Below are 21464 nucleotides of genomic sequence, written 5' to 3' on the forward strand. Positions count from 1 at the left end.
AGTTATACTCCATGTCTGTATAATATGTCAAAACACATTCTACTGTCATGTATAACTAAAAAGAACAAATAAAAATTTAAGTATATAATATAAAAAAAGAAAAGAAAAAACTTGAGCTTGTGCGTGGAAGTTCGAGAATAAAAGTATTGCTCTGAGCTCATAGGATGATAAGGCTGAAGGAATCATGTGTGAAGAGACATCTTTGTTACTTATTTCTACATTTATATTTTGCCGCGGGCGCCTGAGGCAGTAGGATGCTATTCCCAGCAGGATCCACCCTAAACCTGGAACCGCCCTAAAACCCCCCCCCCATCCACCCTAATCCCTGAGCAGGGTCACCTTTCAACCAAAACTCTCAAACATTCATGCAATGTCACTGCAAATGACCTGGGTCCAAGGCAAGCCCATTTCCACAATGGAGAGTCCTCCCTCTAAGCAACATTGGGTAGGATGACAAGGAAATTGCCATGCGTTATTCCTACTTGGCTATGGCTCTCAGCAATATTTGTTATATTTTTTGTTATCATTAAATTAGATTACTAAAATCTCATAAGAGGGCATAAGGTGACAACTCAGTAGTTTTTTTTCTTCATAGAGAACATTACCTACGAGGCTAACTACAGTTTGTGAATATGTCATTTAAGGATTATTTCACAGGTATTCTTAGGAAGCAAGCTTTACTCACTGAAATAGCAAGTTCCACATTTTATATGCTTTGGGCACTTGACTGAATTTTAACTCCTAATGTTGTTTCATTAACTTACATTATAATTATACATAATAGTGGGATTAATTATGCATATTCATGCATGTACATAATTTGGTCATTCTCCAATACCTTCCCTTTCCCTCCCTTCCTGCCTCCCCATGATCCACCCATCTCTCTTCTAGCATTATTTTTTAAATATTTTTTTAGTTGTATTTGGAAACAATATCTTTATTTATTTATTTTTATGTGGTGCTAAGGATTGAACCCAGTGCCTCGCACAGGCTAGGCAATCGCTCTATTGCTGAGCCCCATCCCCAGCCCCCTATCATTATTTTAATTAGTACACTGTAATTATATATGTGTGGAATTCATTGTGGTATATGCCTTCTTTGACAGCATAGTTTGGAACATTTCATTCAACTCCCCCTTTTTCACTAGGAATTCATATGCTTGAAACTATTATAATTAAACAATCAGATCCTATGTTTTTCTGTTATCCTTGAATACCTCTTTATTCAGATAATTTAGTCAGATTTTAAATTTTTTTACCAGGGTGAAAAATTAGCTTTTTATCTCTTACCAAATGAAACAAGCTCAAATTAGTTCCAATGTTTAATATGGATCTAATAGGACTTATTATAATAAGGCAAATTCTTGGAGTTTGGGTGACCTATAACTTACTTATCTTTTAGAAAAAAACCCACTAACATGGGCAGTTTCTTTCCCAAACACCATTTTGCCCTCTGTTTATGAGCTAAGTGTTTTACCTCACTGGGTATAATTCATAAGTTGGTCCTTTGCTTTAACTGTAAGTATGTACAATCATATCCTTGTAAATTATCTTGCTATTTCTAACATTACAGTATCTTTTTTTTTTTTTTTTGTAGCTAACTTTATTGACCACATACACAGAGTCACATATGAAACCAAAAAGTATACTGTTGGGGTCATATAAATTTTAAAGAGGCTCAGAGCTATAGTCTGCATTTAGGCTAAATTACTTAGAAGCAGCCATAATAGCTGTTTTCTGTAATTAGGCATCACTTAATATTAAATTTTGAAAAAACAAGGTGAACTACCAAAACTATAGCCAGTGAAACTGCTTGTAACAACATCTCTGTGCATGTTTTCAACTTTGTTCTTTCCCTAACACACTTCAATTATGGCCAAGTCAGAGAAAACATGACTGAGAACATACTTGGTTATTTAATGTAATATCCATTTATTATACCCTTTCTACCATTATTTACTCAACAATTTAACCCATTCACAGAATATTAAAGCTGAAAGTTGACATTGGAGGCCATTTATTACCTTCTATCCAGTGTAGAATTCATTCTACAGTGACCCTGACAAATAATTTTAAGTAAAACAACATTATTTTGTGGTTGAGCAAAATTAAATTCAGCAATGCTATTTATTTTCTGTAGTAATTATTTTCAGCAGTATTTATTTTCAGTAGTTAGAAGCAGTGCTTTAATAGTGCTTTCTTCCTATAGTATTATCTAGACTAAAAAATATATCAAAAGAGGTCATGTTAGCCACCTGTCATTAGTGCCACAAATAATTATAGCCACAAGAATCCATGGAAAGCAAAATTCTGGTTGTTTATTTAAATTTTGGCAATATTTAGATAATATTTAAAGAAGAATTTGTGAACTTTAAATTCTTACAGTGCTTCTCATTGTCATTAGTGATTGTTAATCCAAAGAGACTTTGGCTATTACATAAAATAATTCTGAACAGGTATTTTTAATGTGCCTTCTGACCCAAATGAAGGTTCTAAAATTTCTTGGCTGGGCATAGAGACTCGCACCTGTAATCCTAGTGGCTCAGGAGACTAAGGCAGAAGGATTTGAGTTCAAAGCCAGCCTCAGCAACTTAGTGAGGCCTTAAACAACTCAGCGAGACCTATTCTCTCAATAAATATTTTAAAAGGCTGAGGATGTGGCTCAGTGGTTAAGCAACTCTGGTTCAATCCCTAGTGCAATAAATAAATAAACAGTTCTAAAAGTTCTTTACTTGTGAGATATAAGTATTGCTATTGAATACCAAGAGATTGAGCTAATATAGTAATAGTTGAATATTTGCTTTCAATAGGAATATGATGAAGAATGGGCTAAGAAAATTCAGAGTGAGAAGTTTCGCTGGCATAACTCTCAGTGGCTGGAGATGGTGGAGAGCCGCCAGATGGACGAGAGTGAGCAGTACTTGTATGGTGATGATAGAATTGAGCCATACATTCATGACGGAGATATTCTGGAAAGACCTGACCTTTTCTACAGCTCAGGTAGGATGATAGCCAAAGTAAACTGTTGGTCCCAGTGCCATAAATACAGATTTTGGTCTACCAATCTTGCACATTTCCAAGTTTGTAAGCATTTCTTAACATAATTGGTCTTCTGCTAATAACTTCAGGTGTAACATATATATACACAAAACAAACAGCAATTCACCTTCAATTTTTCCTACTTAGTCTTTTTTATGATCTCCATTTAAAAAGAGTGGGCAGCTCTTAGATTATTTTCTAGAATGTTTCACTTAAACTGACATTGTCCAGATTTCTAACTTCTGTTTCAAAATGTAGCAATCATTTTCCTCTATTCTGAGTTTATTAAATGTACAACTTACTAGTTTATATTTTGTTTTCCTATGTATTTAATCTTAATAGTTTAATTTTGCTGTCATTTCAAAAAATAAACTACTTGGTGAGTATTGGAAAGACTTTTAAGTACTTTATAGCAATGGTTTCTTTCTTACTCTGCTGATGTTTTCAAGGTAAAATTTAATATTTACATGAACCTTATGTATATTATAACTTGTTGATTATGTCATGCTGCCTTTTTCCAGGGATAAGTCTGGAACTAAGATGGGTAATATTTTGTATATTGTGGCTTTCAGTATTTTGCACTGTTGTCAATATTACTATTACTCCATTGAGATCATTTAATTGAAAAGAGGAAGGAAAGGATTTCTAGCGAAGAAATAAAAAGCATTAGAGCTAAGGATATACCTCAGTGGTATAGTGCTTGCAGCCCTGGGTTTGAACACTAACAACAAAGAAAAAAGCATTAAAGTAATTATATCTGAATTAATGACCTACTCTTTATTTTTCCAACTATGTGTTCCTACCATAAATTTGCTAAGTGCTCTCAATGTAAATTTTACAAATGTTTTACATGTATTAATAAGACCTATTTGTGTGTGATCAGTGAATATTGATTGTATAAATTACCATCACCTGTAATCACTAAAAAATAATATCATATCTAATCACTAGTACTATTCACATATTTATCCATATGTTTTCATATGGGTGTTGTGCAATATATATTATCTTTATATTTGATGTAGATACATGAATCCTGGAAAATTTATGCTTAACCATATTTCACCACATAATTGTCACCACCACATGATCATATTAATGAGTATTCCATTCATCCTAATCTTGCACTGAAGATAGTTTAGTAATAAATTATTTTAAAGTAATACCGGAACAATTTTTTTAGAAAGCTTTACATAATGGTCACACTCTTAAGTTTTTCCAAAACAATATTGTCATAAAATCTGCAACTATTATGCATAAAATCTGCAACTTTACATAATGGTCACACTCTTAAGTTTTTCCAAAAAAATATTGTCATAAAATCTGCAACTACTTATGCATATAAGTACTTGGAAAATTGATAGATTTCTTCCTAACAGAACTTTACAGTATAGTTTTGAAATGCTGCTTTGGGTTTCAAACCAGATGGACTATATCATTAATTTCAACCAACTAGAATTTCTTAGTTCAGTAATAGCGAGTAGCTATTGTTCCCTACATATTCTGAATTCATGAAGTAAAATATATAAGAATTTTTTTTATTTATAGGAATCAGAATATTCTTTGAATCAATTTTCTTGCTTTGAAAATTGATAGAAACCTGACAGTGTGAATCAATTACCAGTTTGCAAAGTTGAATGAAACTATCAAGCACCCCACTGTTCAATTTTGTTATTTTAATTAAAATTTTAGAACATATTTTTTAATTATATTACATTCTAAAATTAATTCGTTTAAATTAACCTCTTAAAATGAAAATTATTGACATTTTTCTGTTACTTTATAACAAAAATGTGTAATTTGTAAGTTTGTGGAAAAACTGAATTACATATATTTTTATATACCAAAGTTTAGAAATGCAGTAACTGATGGAAAAATAAGTGAATTTAAATACTTTTGAGGGATGAAATAGTATCATTAGATATCCTGAATATTTTTCTTTTTAGTAACCTTAGCCTGATGATATGGTAGGCATTTGACAGAAATTTTATACCTTGAATGTAGAAATTCAGTTCTCACAGCAAGCTGTCTATTTTTTTAATTCATGAATCATTTTACCTGGTTTATTTTCCCTGAATCCACAGGCTAAATGAATGTCTGTATCATTTCTTGATGTTTCTCATGGACATCTAGATAACATCAGTTCCTTTTTATTTATTGTGTGCTGTCATAGCTCAGAAACATCAGATAAATTTGTAGTACTACATATACTTTTGAAGTTTGAACTATCTTATTAAACCCCTAAGTCTCCATGAAAATTTAGGCTGCTTCTGTTAAAAGTAGCTCTAGTAACTTTTTAGCCACAGAGATTAAACTTCATGGTCTATTATTCCCTGGGTCTTATGTTTTATTTTAAAATTAGATGATATATGTTACTTTCTAGTCATTTGTATTGTCCTCTGTGTTTGCAGACTGTTAAATATCAGCCAAAATATATCTGGGTTTCCTTTGTCTTTTTTTCTTTAAAAGGGAACGTTAGTTGCCAGGCATGTTGGCTTACACCTATAATTTCATCAACTAAGAGTCTAAGGCAGGAGAATCACAAGTTCAAGGACAGCCTCAACAACTTAATGAAACCCTGTTTCAAAATAAAAAGTAGAAAGGGCTCAGGATGTAGCTCAGGGGTAGAGCACCCCTGGGTTCAACCCTAGTGCCAAAAAAAAAAGAAAAAAAAATCTTGGTATTTTGTACCTAGCATCTCCTTTAGTTCCAGTATTTTTTCCTAAAGTCTAAAATTATATTCATTGATTAATTTCCTTTGTTATGAAAGTAAATCTGTTTGCTTTGGTACTTTTTAACTATAGAGGAAGTATATTATAATTTATAAGGCTGTACACATTTCTAAATGACTTTTTCCTTTTTTATTATTATTATCCATCATGGAGAATCTTATTCTTAGCATGTAAATATATTCCTAGAATACACAGCTTAAAACAGTTTGTTTTTGTCTCAAGATTGTTGTAAAAATCACAGTCTAAAGTTTATTTTAGTAACAATAAATTAGAAGATACTGAGTTTTAAAATTTTTTACTTGTATTCACAATGATTTTTTAACTGGCTTTCAAAACTCAAAGAGTTGATATATGTGCTTTGATTTCATCACTGTTCCAGTTTATACTTCATTTGTTCATAGCTGTCTTATTTACGATCATCACTAGGAGATTTCAGAAAGGTGTGTCCTCAGTGATGTGTTCTATAACTAGGCAATTCATGTAATTTAATAACCCAAGTGTTTATGTGCAGCTTAGAGTGCTGTGGTGTATTGCATCTGTTTTCCTTTTGTTCTCTAGCCATTTAAATGTTATATAAAATTTTTTAATTCTTTGTTGTTATCATTGAAACAACATGGAACTTAAAAAGGACACTCCTAGTATATCAGGGTAACCAAGAAGATAGAATTTTTGGTATTTCCCTAAAAGAAATAATTTTGGTTGCAAAATGTTAAGAATCAGATATTTCCAAAGAAGTTGGGGGTATGTGAGATGAAACTTTAATGGTACTTTTATACCTTGTTTTAGTGAAGAAAGAGTGCCCATTGTCAAGGGTGAATGAACACCATGAAAGCCACAGTTTATTTAAGCTGCAGTGCCCTAGGAGTAATAAAAATACATTTCAAAAGTATAAATTTACTTTTTTATTTATATAAGATCAGGCTTATTATATTATTAGGCTAGTTGTATTCTGTGTTTATGGAATATCTGGCTGAACCTTATGTAACCTCAAGCATTTTCAGTTTGAACTCTGTTTTGATGATGTCCCGGTTTGTAAAAGTTCCCAGTACACCATTTATCCTTTTGCTACTCATTGTTTTCTTTTAAGATGATAGGAACTCTGAAACAAGATATGATTTTGAGAATTTGATCAGTTTTTAAACTTAATTTCTTCCTAATCTGACTCAGTTTAGTAGTTTGTATTTCATAAATACAAACCATCTTTTCACTTGGTTGTATTTATATCTCAAAATACTATGTTTCTGAGTTTTAAAAGCTTCTATTCTGTTGGCATAAAAAACATTTTTTGCATTCATTTTCAATTTTTGGAATACCTTTGATTCCACATTTGTATTTTACATATCTTTGATCATCTCAAATTAGCAGGTTTATTAAAACTTGATCCTCAATTATTTAGTTTTAATTTAACAGTTATTTTAATTTTTTAATCTTCAACTTGTTAATTTTAGCCACATTTTCACAAAACCTTAGATACATATGAAATGGGTTTTTAAAAATTATAACAGCTTCACTCTCAGTGTATGGTATCTTGGCATTTCCAGTAAATTCCTTTTTTTTTTTTTTTGAAGTTTTTCAGGGTTTATCAGGTCTTTTAACTTATAGAATCTTTAACTTTCAGACATAAAAACTGGACTAAACATTATGACACTTTTAATGGAAGCTCAAGTATTTTGTATTTAATTGTTTTGTATTTTGTATGTAATTGTTAATGGATACAAAAGGTATCCATTAACAATTCAACAATAATAATTAAATAATAATCATAGTCATCAATATATGATGTGTCACAAATGGATATGTGTACCAAATGAGTAGTAAGGGAGTCTAATGGAAACACAAATAACCTCACTTATTCATTCGCCCACTGTTACTTTGTTTACCATATACTTGATCTTTAATACCCTTTTCCCTCAGATTTTTCATTTAAATACTACCTGTGTTTCAAGACTCCAGTCATTTACAACTCTGCCCCACCTCTCCCCAGGTAGGGTTTTCTAAAACCCCATAAAACACAGTAATCCCTCCAGAGCTTTTATTGCCTCTAATACTCATTTCGAATATGTCTACTTTTGTTGTATCTTATTTATTAATAAATTATATTATTATATTTTTAAACAGAGGTTATGTATTATAATTTTTTATATTTCCCACAGGATCTATCCCAGTATTATTATGCATGTGTTAGGTATAAAACAATCAGCTGGTAACTGAGTAATTTGCCTACTGTGTGCCAGATTTATAATAGTGTGGTGGGTATAACCTAACCAATATTTATATCTAGACTCTACAACCCATCATACTTTAAGAAAAGGAAGTTTTGAAAGTTCTCACAGCCATGCAGACCCTAAAGAATTTGTTCAACACATAGGACAGTCCCAAAACCATCACACGGGTCTTTTTTCCTCAAATGCTTTTTAGTCTTAATTTATTTTTATTTATGTAAAAATAGCTTATCTAGATTCTTAGATTGGAGCAGATGAGAAAGTAATACAACTTCAAAATCAGCAAAAAAAAAAAAAAAAAGAAAGAATTAATTACAAAGTCCTAGATTTAAGAAAGGAAGCACTTTTAAACAAAGAGCTCAAAAAATGAGTAATAGAAAGCCATTTTTAGCAGTGCAAGTCAAACACATTTGGTAACCTTAGGGCATTATTGTGTAATAAATAATATTTATAATAACAATCAAGTCACTAAGAAGTATTTACATTTTATATAGAATACCTTCTAAGAACACATGGAGTATAAACTGTATTTATGAAGATTTCTAATAAATTTTTGTGTTTTAACATTGGTCATTTAAATTGTCACACTTGTTTAGAGATTGTTTAGAGATTCACTTATTTGATATATCTGATTCCCTAATCATGCTACACAATTGAAGCTGTCTTGGTATAAAATGTAAAATGTACTCAAGTATTGTTCTGTTACAAAACACCCTGCTGTTCAATGCTTTTGCCTGTTGATGCTGTTTGCTTAGCATGGACTGTTCTTACTGTGCCTCCACCCCTTGCCTCACCTCCTTACCTCTTCCTGTCTGTCTTCTCCACAGGACTGTAAACCCTTGAAGGCATAGACCATCTTATCTATCCCTATGCTAGTATTACCTTGCACGTAGTTGATGCTCAATAAATTGAGTTATTGTGCAGAACTATTGAACAAACTCTTGATATGTGTGGTCTTCTATGAATACTCATAGAGAGAACAGCATGACATGCTAACCTGCTAATATTTTTATTTCAGATTAAATATGCAGGTTATTTTCTTAATGTGTTGCTTGATAGGGTAGTTTCCTTTTTATTCCTTACAAATATATTTCACAAATACCATTTTTCTTCTTTCTAGATGGATTAATTGCCTCCGAAGGAGCCATAAGTCCAGATTTCTTCAACGATTATCATCTTCAAAACGGAGACGTAGTTGGGCAGCATTCATTTCCTGGCAGGTAAACAGTCTTCCAAGAAAAATCTGATGTATGGTGTTTCCTTTGAAAAACCAGAATTCTTTTCACTCCTCATTTTCTTTTTTTTTTTTTTTTTTTTTTAAGAAAGAGTGAGAGAGAGGAGAGAGAGGGAGAGAGAATTTTAATATTTATTTTTTAGTATTTGGCGGACACAACATCTTTGTCTGTATGTGGTGCTGAGGATCGAACCCGGGCCACACGCATGCCAGGCAAGCGCACCACCGCTTGAGCCACATCCCCAGCCCTCCTTATTTTCTTTTTCATTAAGAGCGGGGGGGAAATCTTCAAACTTTTCAAGAACATGTTTGTTTGATTTTAAAGTAATTTGCGAATTCACATTTTTTGTGTATAAAAATGGAGATTACAGATTTGAAAAAATATATATATACTTCATCATTTTGGAAGATATAGAAACAGACAGTACTTTTGCCAAGTTAATGAATACATACTCTTTCCTGAGCACTTCTCAAAGCCCATAAAATAAGAAGACAAGATGTATATTTTAACAACAATTCATACGTATTAAAAAGTGGATGCTTTGACTAAATTGAAGACTTTTCTGTCATAGGTGGATTTAAGGAAAAAATACTTGACAAGCCAGTGTTTTACAGTTATTACAAAGTTTCCCTTAGCTGATATCCAGCTTCATTACTAATGTTGCATAGATTTTTTTTAAAATCTGGCTTTAAAAATGTAAACAATATCTTCCCCTTTATACTATGCCTAGAGGTACAGTATTTTAATTCAGACTGACTGTTGAAATTTCATATTAAGCTACTTTAGTGAAAGGTATGATCTTATTTTTCTTTAAAACTATATTTTTTTAAAATTATGGATTTAATTTCTGCTTCTAAAATTGTATGTTTTCTATTTGAGAATTACATTATGTATTTTTTAAATGAACAAACTACAGTGTGACCAATATATTATGACTACTTGTAAGAAGCTATTTTAATTCAGTTATAATAATTGCTGCAACCACTAATGATGATCTGTTATGGAGAATCTGTTTTACTAACATTCATTTTTTTTTTATTTTAACCTCACACCAACATTTTAAAGCAGAATTATATCTGTTCTACAAATAAAGAGTCAAAGCTGTAAATTTTATATTTAAGTAACCAACTCACACAGGTAGTATTATAGAGCAAAAATTTGATCTTGAGGTCTATAAGTCATTAAAGCTTTTGTTCTTCACAGCATAACATGATCCTAATTTGGAGGAAACAAAACATGCCCATGACTTTTAAGCCTTCTTGACCACAGACCACATTAAAAGAAATAAACTTTCAGTGTTGAGAAATGGAGGTGTAGCTCAATGGTAGAGCACTTGCCTAGCATGCTTAAGGCCCTGAGTTCAATTCCCAGCACTGCAAAAGTAAAAAAATAAATAAATAAACAGGAGGTCTGGGGTTGTGGCTCAGCGGTAGAGAGCTTGCCTAGCACGGGTGAGGCAATGGTTCAATCCTCAGTACCACATAAAAATAAATAAGTAAAATAAAGGTATTGTGTCCATCTACAACTAAAAAATAAATATTACGGGGCTGGGGATGTGGCTCAAGCGGTCGAGCATGCTCGCCTGGCGTGTGTGCGGCTCAGGTTCGATCCTCAGCACCACATACAAACAAAGATGTTGTGTCCGCCGGAAACTAAAAAATAAATACTAAAAATTCTTTCTCTCTCTCTCTCTCTCTCTCTCTCTCAAAAATAAAATAAAAAATAAATATTAAAAAAATAATAAACAAAAAAGAAGTACCTTTCATATTGCAGCCTCAAGCATAGATACATATTTATTTATTTATATGTATCTACCTCTATACATGTGTGTAAAACAAAAATTTCTTAAAATATTATTCTTATAATTCCACAATGATAAATTAACAAAATCTCTTAAAATGATATTCACTCTTAAAACCTATAGTGTATAATGGCATGTTGTTTTATTCCTTTCATTTGTTAAATGGAGATTGCCACGCACTAAGTTGATTTCACAACTTATTGATGATTATGACCCAGAGTTTAAAAGCATGGTAGAAAAACATAGGAGTATTACATGAAGTGCCTAGTTCATTGTTCTATAATGGTCTTCAAATAAATAATAGCATTTTAGAAACAGTTTTATCAATAAACTGGATTGTCATAGTAAGAAATTTCTTGCCTCAGGAAATAAAAACTAACCATGGTTAAATACCAAAAAGCAAATGACTTTTGATTACTTAATTATTCAAATAGAGGCTCTGTTTAATCATTATAAGTACTATGTCATGTGACAATTTACTGGATAAATGTCTTCTGAAATTTAATTAAAAAAGGAAGAAATTATTTGGGTATATGATCCAATATTTATATTAAATGATTTTGCTTATGGCAGTTATAAGATTCTACCATTGTAATTATTAAATTATTCCTTTCATTTATGTCTTACTATGAGCAAAACATTATTTTTGTACCTTCTTCAGATACTGCCAACCTAAAGAAAGCAAACTGCTACTGATTATGCATTACGCATTACTTATTTGAAGAAGACTTGCTTTCATTTTTTACATATTATGACTTTAAAGAAACTAAACATTTTTCACTAAAATGAATATACAAAATGACAATTTTATGAGCCAAATTCAGCAAAATCTCTCATTTCTCATATTCAAAATGGTTATTTTATTTTAAAAATATTTTAAAAGTAATTTAGTAGCTAAATTATATATTAGATCCAAAGATTTCAGGATTTTATTGCTTAGTTCATAAGTCTTTTAAATGACTTTGGTAAAATCCTTTTAGAACCTTCAGTTCTTTTTCATTGCTCAAAATAAATTTAAGTAGCTTCTTTTACTTCATAAAAGACACATCATAGTAATGTTGACCTAAAGGATTAGTTAGTAAAACTAACTAGACTTCTTCAAGTCAAAAGAGTAATAAACCTATTTATTATAATCATTTTGATTTGAGAATTGCTTGCCCTTTAAAAAACAAACTTCCTCTGAGAAAGTTAAGTCTTTCATCTCTTGTCTTTTATAATCCTTCAGGCCTTACATCACATAACTATATCACTTTTTATTTCCAGATGAAATAATTTACAATGTGTTTCATCAGTTTTTTTGTAGGGACCCCGAATTGTTACAATAGAGATACAGACTATAAATATAGCCAAATATTTATAATTATTCTTTTCCATTTTCTGTTTTACTGACCCACTCGGGAATCATATGCTTTTTTTTTTTTCATTTACTCAATAATTTTTGGTTAGTTATGCTTCTTTTGGTAGGACTCCTGTGATCTTTGATACCAAAAGACCATGGATCTTAGGTCTGGCTTTTTTTAAATTTTTTAATTCTGTAACGGTTCAAGTATTTTAAATTGCTATATAATTATTCACATATCTTATGATAATTTTTCTACTTAATGTCCAGATATGAAATTTTAGTGACTACCTTTCAGCTTCTGATATCCAGTAGGTACATTTAAAAATCATTAGATTAAATAACACTGACTTAAAACTTTGCTGAAGTTCTTTATTTTAAATGATTTTTAAATAGGACTGTATTTCAAGAAATGTTAAGCAGAAATTGTTGAATTCCTATTCCTCATCACCCCTGTGAAGGTGAGAATAAACAGACATGATGAAGAATTTAAGCTATCTATAAAAGAATTATGTCTTAATTGGGATCTTAAATATTGAAAACACTAGTTCTCTAAATACATGTAAAAAGAGGAAATGTTATTTATTGAGAGCTTTTTTTCTCTCTTTAAATCAGAAAAATGGTCCATATGACTTATAAATTCTTTCCCTGCTTCTTTATCATATGGCTTTGATAAATAAGCATAGCCAAGTTATCTGGAAAAAGAATAATAAAAGATTAATGTACAAAATGTGAATTTTTATCATTACCAATGTTTTTAATGATATGACTGACAGTGATATGTGGGATGAAACATGAAACAGAATGTGACAGTGCCAAGGGGAATGCTCATCAGACAGCTCTCGTGGTTGCCAGTCTTTGCTGGTTTTTGAACATTTTAAAATTTGAGCAGATTTACATGATCTCAAGTACATGAACTCAAGTTCCTGCAAAGTAAAGAATAAATTACTAATTGGTATGTCATGAGGGTTTTTTGTTTTTTAATTGTTCGATGAATTTTTTCCTAAATTGACAAAGTGTAATAATAAGACAAATGTGTTAAAATTTGAGAAACCAAGCCAGATGAGAAGATTTAAACAGTTCAAATTGGTGTTTTTCTTAAAATCCAACTCAAGGGTCCTTCTTAGTCTGCAATCCTGCATTTTTGTAATATATCAAGGCAGTTGAATTGGAAACAGTGAAAACTGTTAAACTCATCTATCTCATTCTACTAGAGAGACTACATGTTTGATAAAATAGATACTGGCAGTTGACAGAGAAACCTGGGTTTTAAACGTGTATCACTATTGGTTTGAACCTCTTGGCGCCAGGATTTCCTGACATTTAAAGTTAATGCAAAATGCATTAGGGCTCCAGGGCCTTAGCTATGGAGTTGCCGATCCCAGGGTGTCAAATGTAAATCTTCCCTTCCCCAAATCTGAACTGGTGTTAGAAAGTAAAGTGGAACTTGCTATTGAAGCTAATTAAAAATAATAGGACCAAGACTATAGCTTTTTTTCCTGTTATATACCATGTATCCATACCATATTTTTGGACCGATTTTTTATTATAACTCTTACTTTTCAAGACTAACAAGAACCTCATGTTAAGAGTATTTTTAAACTGCTTCCAGCTTTTACAAATCAGTTTTTGTTGCAGTAAAAATGGCCGGTTTTCCTTTTATAGGAATCCAATTTTCATAAACTGGAAAAAAAATAATAAGAGACTGCTTAGGTTTCCTTAGGGCTTTGAAAAATATTTTTCAGAGAGCCAGGCGTTCTTTGTGGTTGGCAGAGTGATGTCATTTACTGACCATTTCACTGAGGTCAAAGTGAACTGGATGTGTGCATTTTCTGAGCCATCTGATTCTTACACCTCCATTTTCTCTATGTGTTAGAGCCCCTTTTTTCTTTCTTATAATAATTCAGCATTAACATTTTGTACATTAAACTTATTATATATTAAACATATGTACCTTTCATTCTTATTTTTTTCTAATATTAAATCACAGTTGAAATGTTAATTGTACTTTTAAAAATCATGCCGAATTGAAGTAATGCATTACTTTTTTTTCCTTTCTTTCTTTTTTTTAGTTGTAGTTGGACACAATATCTTCCTTCCTTCCTTCCTTCCTTCCTTCCTTCCTTCCTTTCTATGTGGTGCTGAGGATCAAACCCAGCATGTGCTAGGTGAGCGCTCTACTGCTGAGCCACAACCCCAGCCACAATGCATTACTTCTTGAAAATGTAAAACATATACTTTCATCAAAATTCTTTAATGTATGATTTTTTCCTATGACTAGGATTCTACATGTAAATATTAGACCTTTTTAGGGCCACCTTAATTATACCCAGTACATAGTTTTCGCCATTTTTTTCACTTGAGAAAAATAATCTCAAAATTTCATATTAGCTTACTAAAAGGTATTATTGTAGAATTTATAGAACTACGTTAATTGATAGTTATATATGAGTTTACTTTAAAGTAATTATTCAAAAAAGCAGTCAAATTGTTGTCCATTTTACAACCCTGATTTGGCCAACCAAAGAAGCCCTTTTATTATTGAAATAAAAATAAATATACCCATGAAATTCTTTCTTTGATAAGTCTTCTGTCAATTTTTAATGGATAATGCACACTCTAATTTGTTCTAATAATTTAAGTGTTGGTCAGCTTCATCACTGTAGCAGTAGTATGGATATTATATGGAAAGTTTTTTAAAAAGTGAAAAGAGTCTCCCAGAAACATTTGCTTTGATAGACATTGAGCCTGATCATTTGTTCAGTATTATAAGAACTAAAGTAAGTGGTAAATACATAACTCTCTTAAAGATAATCATTAACTAAAACATTGCTTTATTTCAGTTTATTACTAAATTTTTATCAAAGACGATCATAGCTTTTTTCTTATTTAAACTCCTGAATTTTATCATTTTTCCAGACATGGTATTACAAAATAGCCAGGTACCATTTTTACCTGCCAATTGTCAAGGTTTTACATTAGAGCAAAGAAGTACTGTCATACAGTTCTTATAGAACTTAAGTTGATGAAACCTAAGTGGAAGGCATTTGGAACTATAAAACAAGCACCTTGAGTTGTCCATTTCCTTTAAGTCAGACACTTAATTTCCAGTATTTTATCCTTTTCAAAGAACCAAATATAAACAGAGAAGATATAAAAGTTGTTATGTGTTAAAGAAGATAAATACCACCAAGTGTTATGAAGTATACTTACCTATAGAAGACACATTTTTTTCAATACCTACTTTTGTGCCACAGATTTTTTCCAGATTATATCACACTAGTATTCTAATTAAATTCTATCTATGAAGGTCAGAATAAATCAAAATAGATACATTTAGGGGCTGGCGGGGGGGGGGGGCATAGCTCAGTGGTAGAGTGCTTGCCTTGCATGTGGAAGGCACTGGGTTCGATCCTCAGCACCACATAAAAATAAAATAAAGGTATTGTGTTCATCTACAACTAAAAAAAAATTATTAAAAATAAATATGTTTAGCAATAAACAGATCTTCACCTTACATAAAATTCTTCACCTTTTTAAAGAACTGACCAGAGATCTTTTATTTTGCTTCTTTCTTATTGAAAAACCTTTTTTATAAAATTGTTATTCATATATGATGTTTTGATAGCATAAATTGGATATGGCACTGCCACATCTGTAATTATGGTAATTCAAAGTGATGGTAGGGTTTGGTATTTTCTTTTGCTTATGTTAAAACATGATAATAGAGCCTCTTGGTTTATTCTTAGTATATAAGCATATTTTGATTTTAAGAAAGCCTGTTATTAAATACTATGTAATATTCTAAAAACTAAAACTTATTGAATGCCTTATATGCAGGAATCTGTTACACATTTTATTTGCTATTTGCTCTTAACAGGCACATTTGATGAGTTCCTAATATTTGTTCTTAGCTGAATCTAGATTGGGAAGAGTCTGCAAGAGTTGTTTCCCAATAGAATTTGGCCAAACCATGATTAAAACACATATAGTAGAACTTCTTTATAGCAACTGCAGGACTGGGTAACAAGACAGGTACTGACTTGTTAAAAAAAACTGCACTGTTTCAGGCAGAGTAAATGATTCAATCTAAAAATATCTAGATCTATGCAAATTTGTATAATAAATGATATTGTTACACAAATGACATTAATTTTAATATATATTAACATTTGTTTCAAGCCCAGTAATATATCCTGTCTGTACCTAGATATAACCTATAGAAATAATTTTAAGTTCTTCCCACCTTCATCAGTATTAGTGAAGTAGAAGTATGTGAAAAAATTTCTTAAAATAGATAAAATGATTCTAAGAAATAATTCCATATGACATAGAAAATTATACGTAAGGTAATGAAGTGATTATTTTAAGCTTCTAAACCTGTGGGATGGTAAAAAAAAAATGGAAAATGTGAGTAGCAGTAACTGTCTAACAACACATTTCTGATGAGAAAATCAAACCAAGGCAAGTGAAAGTTTTTATAGCAGGAGAGTCTTGCTCTAACACAATCCTTACATGAAATCTCATTTTTCTTTCTGAATACTCCATTAACAATTCTACCAATAACTTTAAAAAAATTATAGTTGTAGATGGACAGCATGCCTTTATTTTATTTGTTTATTTTTATGTGGTGCTGAGGATTGAACCCAGTGCCTCACATATGCAAGGCAAGTGCTCTGACACTGAGCTACAGCCCCAGCCCTCTACCAGTAACTTTTTTATTTAAGAAAATGGAATGTGTTAGGAGCATTCTAAAAATTTCAAAGAATAAAATGTCTTTTTAAAAAATCTGAGTATACTAAGACTTTCATGTCTTCATATATTGCATTTGATCATCAACAAATGTGTGAGGTGAATACTGCAGAGTTGCTATTTTAACAATGTGGAAATTAAGACTCAAAGGTTTTCAAGGGTCTACCCTAGAATGAGGTAGCTAATAAAGAAGGAAGACTGGTAGTGTAAGGGTCCGGCGAAGCGTTGGAGGAAGAGACCACCAAGAGACTGACTTTATGCAATTGGCAGAAGGGGATTTATTGAGGATCCAATTCATTGCGCTGAGACTCCAGGCAGGCTCGCTCAGGAAGGGAGAGCAGCCCAGAGCCCAGAGCAGAGGTCAAGCAGTGCTTAAGTACACTTTTTGAGAAGGGCGGGGGCTTTGCATACATCAGAACAAACCATCATGAGGTGAGGGAAAATTAAACAATAACTCTGAGACATGATTAGTACATTCATTGGCGGGAACAAATGGGGCAGGGGTGATTGGTCACTCCTAAGCGGGGTACGTTTTTAAACTGATTGGTTTAGGTCCTGCAATGCCTACGTGCCAGGCTTCACAGGGTCCCAAGTTATTAGACAACCAGGGAGTCAGTGTGAATATTTACTGGGCAATTCGGGTATTGTCCTAACAGCTACAGGGATTTCAAGTTTTGGGGATAGCAGGGGAACTTAACAATACTTGGTCTTTTACTTTTTAACCCAAGCCTCAAAGCTTTACAATGCCCGGTCTTTTACACTTTAACTCAGGCCTTGCAGTTTAGAAACAGCTTAGAAATTTTACCCTTACAGTAGGAGCCAGCACTCTGTTACACCATTATCCCTCCAGATATCAAGCAGATACATGAGCCTATCAGTGAACGGCGCAGTACCAAGTTTAGATTAAATGTTATTAAAGTTCATAGTAAGAGATATAGTGTCTGTCCTGCAACACCACAAATTTGTGTACCTGTTCTGTTTTAATGCATTTGGCACAGTTTACTGCAAATTGGTACTTTAGATTTTCTTGGCAACAAACTGCTAAGAGTTCGTTAACACATTGTGCAATTAGCTCACTACCTTTAAATTCTCTTAAGTAGTTCACTAAATTCTCTACAGTTAAATTCAGTTGTATAAAAATTAGTGAAATGAATGGAATTATCTTAGTTGTAAAGTATAGACCCACACAAATAATTTATTTGGCTAATTAACCAGTGTACATTTTTGCTTACATGATTTTATTTTTATGCTTACAAATAAATCCTCATGGACTTATTATACATTGATATTGTTTGTCTTATTTGTTTGGAATTTTTGTAAAGATGACTTAATTCTAGCATTGAGAAGGCAAGGAAATTTAGTTCCACAACTTGGACACTAATGATTTGTATTTCCCAGGGAGAATTGAATTAGGTTTTATTAGTAAATTGGGCCTATAACATTTAAAGCCAGATTTTATTAGATTATCACACATCAGCATTAGCAAACTGTAAACTTTACTGAAATATAGAAATAGGAGCCAAAAATCAAGGCATAGAATCCTGTAACTTGGGAAGATGTTTTACCCTAGAGGAATTATAGTCCTGAGCTAGAAAAATATTTTCAGTTATTTATTTGCCTTTAGAAATTTAGAAACAAAAAAAATGGTGATAGAACTGCACTCATCAACTTATTGTTGATTTCCTATCTGGTAATCTGAGCAAAGTTTTCTTAGGAATGCACACTAGCTGTTTCTAAAGCCAAAGATATTCCCGCCCCCCAAAAAATTTTATTGTCACTTTATTAGGACTTTCATTTAGGAGAAGAAATTTAGCACAAATGAAATAATGTAACTGACTGTATCCTGTAAAAATGTTAACACAATGATTATGGTGTAGCTTTGTACTGAGAGAATTGATATGGGAGTTAATCCAGTCCTTACTGGGAAGTTAATTATACCACCACCATTTAAGAATGACTATCTGGTGTTAAAGTTTATAGATTTTTCACATGTATTAAATACATTTTTGTTGGCTATACAGATATAAGTAGTTATAAATTTAATGGAGAGAAAGTCAAAACTTTTAAGCAAAGATGACTGCTCTGCACGTGATATAGTGGGCCTAGAAAGTGCTCTCATTTAAAATATGAGATTGTTGAAGGAAACAGAATGCCAATCACCTTTATAGTGGCTGGCTTATTCAAACTCTAATAAGAGGAACCACAGTGCATGCAGTTGATTCATAAGCACTGCCCCCCTCAAAAAACACAAGAGAACTAGAGCAGCTCGTCTTCTAGTTCCTTTAAGCATGGTTTCATTGATACTACCCTTGCTTCTTAATCAGGGATGTTTTCTAATTTAAGGTATGTCTATTTGATCCCATCTGTGTTTTAATGTGATTTAAGTATTTTTGTTAAATTTTTCTTATTAAAAACATTAAACTGGAATTTTTCTTAATTTTTTTAAATAGTTGAAACTTAGGGCCTTTCAGTTTTTATATGTAATATTAATTAATTCCCATATTCTTTACATCACCTATAATCATTCCAGATATGAGCCATATGGGCTATATAAACTGATTTGCACTTATTTTGAGTAGGAATTGTACAGACTATGGATGAATTATTAAATTTATACACTAACTACATCTAAGAGGGAAGGATTAAGTCCTGGTAAATGAGAAAGGAATGTGCAGAGGAAGGCCTGCCTGCTTCAGCTGTGTAGTGGCTATAGGGTCAGTTCCAACTAAAAAGTTTTTTGTTGTTGTTGTGTTTTTAAAGGGGGGGGGGTGGGGAGTCTATAAAATCTCTTATAGAAGTATCTAAGACAAAAACAAGGAAATATAATGTTCTGAACTCAGCCGGTCCAAACCACTTGAGCTGCTATGACAGCTCATAAAACTGAGAGTAGTTTTTAACTGGGCTCTGTTTTACATTGCCAAAGTGAATTTTCCTTGCAGGAAGTAGCCAGAGGGTTTATTTAGTTTCCAGTCCATGGCTTTGATCTTTCTGTACTGTCACATCTCAGGTTACATAGCCCTTTTTCACGGCAGTAAATCTGCAGCAGTTAATGAGAATAAAATTTCCTCCTCCTTACTGCTGCATGCTGTTAATGCCAAACCACAGCCAACTGCATATTTGCAGAATTTCAGCTAGATGTTTGACAACAGTGCAATCAGTGTGATCTTGTTGTCTTTGTAATTCATTTTATTGGCTTTTCTTCCTTTTTAAGTGACTTACTTTATCAAGCAAGTCAAGTGATTACAAGGACAAACCTGGAAGGAAGATGTAGAGCATTTGTTACTAAGAGAAGGTGTCCATGGAATACAGCAGGGAGGGCAGGGGATGACATGCCTGCATGCTCCATGAAAAGTCACATTGGTCTACTTTAAAGCTTTTAAAAGATCAAGCCCTTCTGTCTCCTCAGATAAATAGTTATTTCTTTGGTTGTGTTGAATGTTTAGTTTCAATGTAAATTGATAGTTAATGAGTTTTTTTTAATAAGAGTCAGAACATTCTTTTTAACTTCTTGTTATAAAAAAGGTACCATAGTATTTAAGAAAATTTCAAAAAGCCTGACCTCCATATTATAAGATCTATTCTTAGAATAAAAATAGCATTGAAGGGGCTGGGGTTGTGGCTCAAGTGGTAGAGTGCTCACCTAACACATGTGAGGCACTGGGTTTCATCCTCAGCACCACATAAAAATAAAAAATAAAGATATTGTATCCACCTAAAACTAAAATAAACAAATAAATATTTTTTTAAAAATAGCATTGAACATCTGTTGAACCATCTAATCAAATGGGTCCCTATACACAAAAGAAACATCATCAATATCTATTTAATAAATCAGTAGAATTTCAAAATCACATTTAAGCTGAATTTTATATATTAATTTGTGCATCTTTATAGTGAAGTACAAAAAAAATCTCATTTTTTTCTTTTTTATTATAATTACCTCTCAACATTAATTATGTGGTTCTATGAATAGACATAAAATTTATTTTTCACTTAGACCTTGTATCTTTCTTTTCTACTGCCTTGCTTTGTGGTTAACAGTTGGAATTGGGCAGCTTTTTATCTCTGTCAGGAAATTCACCCTCAGAAGGCCATTTTGAATGATAGAAAAGACAAATATATTTTGTGTTTATATATTATATTTATGTATATAAATAAAAGTATTATTAAATGATTTAAAAAATCACTTTCTGTTTTCTCACTATTGAAGTCAGTTACTATGACAGCCATCTGATTACACAAAAGAAATCCTTTCCTTTCTTTTTTTTTTTTTTTTTTTTTTTTTTTTCTGGTACTGGGAATTGAACTCAAAGGCACTCAACCACTGAGCACCACATTCCCTGCC

At 32.0% G+C, this 21464-nt stretch overlaps 1 protein-coding gene across 4 annotated transcripts in view; it reads left to right on the forward strand.

Moving 5' to 3' along the window:
- Kifap3 (kinesin associated protein 3) overlaps nt 1-21464 on the forward strand; it is a 139674-nt gene that overhangs the window by 100645 nt on the left and 17565 nt on the right. For all 4 annotated transcript variants that reach the window (XM_076872969.2, XM_076872968.1, XM_076872967.1 and 1 more), the window contains 2 exons: nt 2810-2999; nt 9113-9212. In XM_076872969.2, the coding sequence (XP_076729084.1) occupies nt 2810-2999; nt 9113-9212 (290 nt within the window). The remainder of the gene's footprint in view (nt 1-2809; nt 3000-9112; nt 9213-21464) is intronic.

This window comes from Callospermophilus lateralis, chromosome 13, assembly GCF_048772815.1.
Source record: "Callospermophilus lateralis isolate mCalLat2 chromosome 13, mCalLat2.hap1, whole genome shotgun sequence".
Classification (NCBI taxonomy): domain Eukaryota; kingdom Metazoa; phylum Chordata; class Mammalia; order Rodentia; family Sciuridae; genus Callospermophilus; species Callospermophilus lateralis.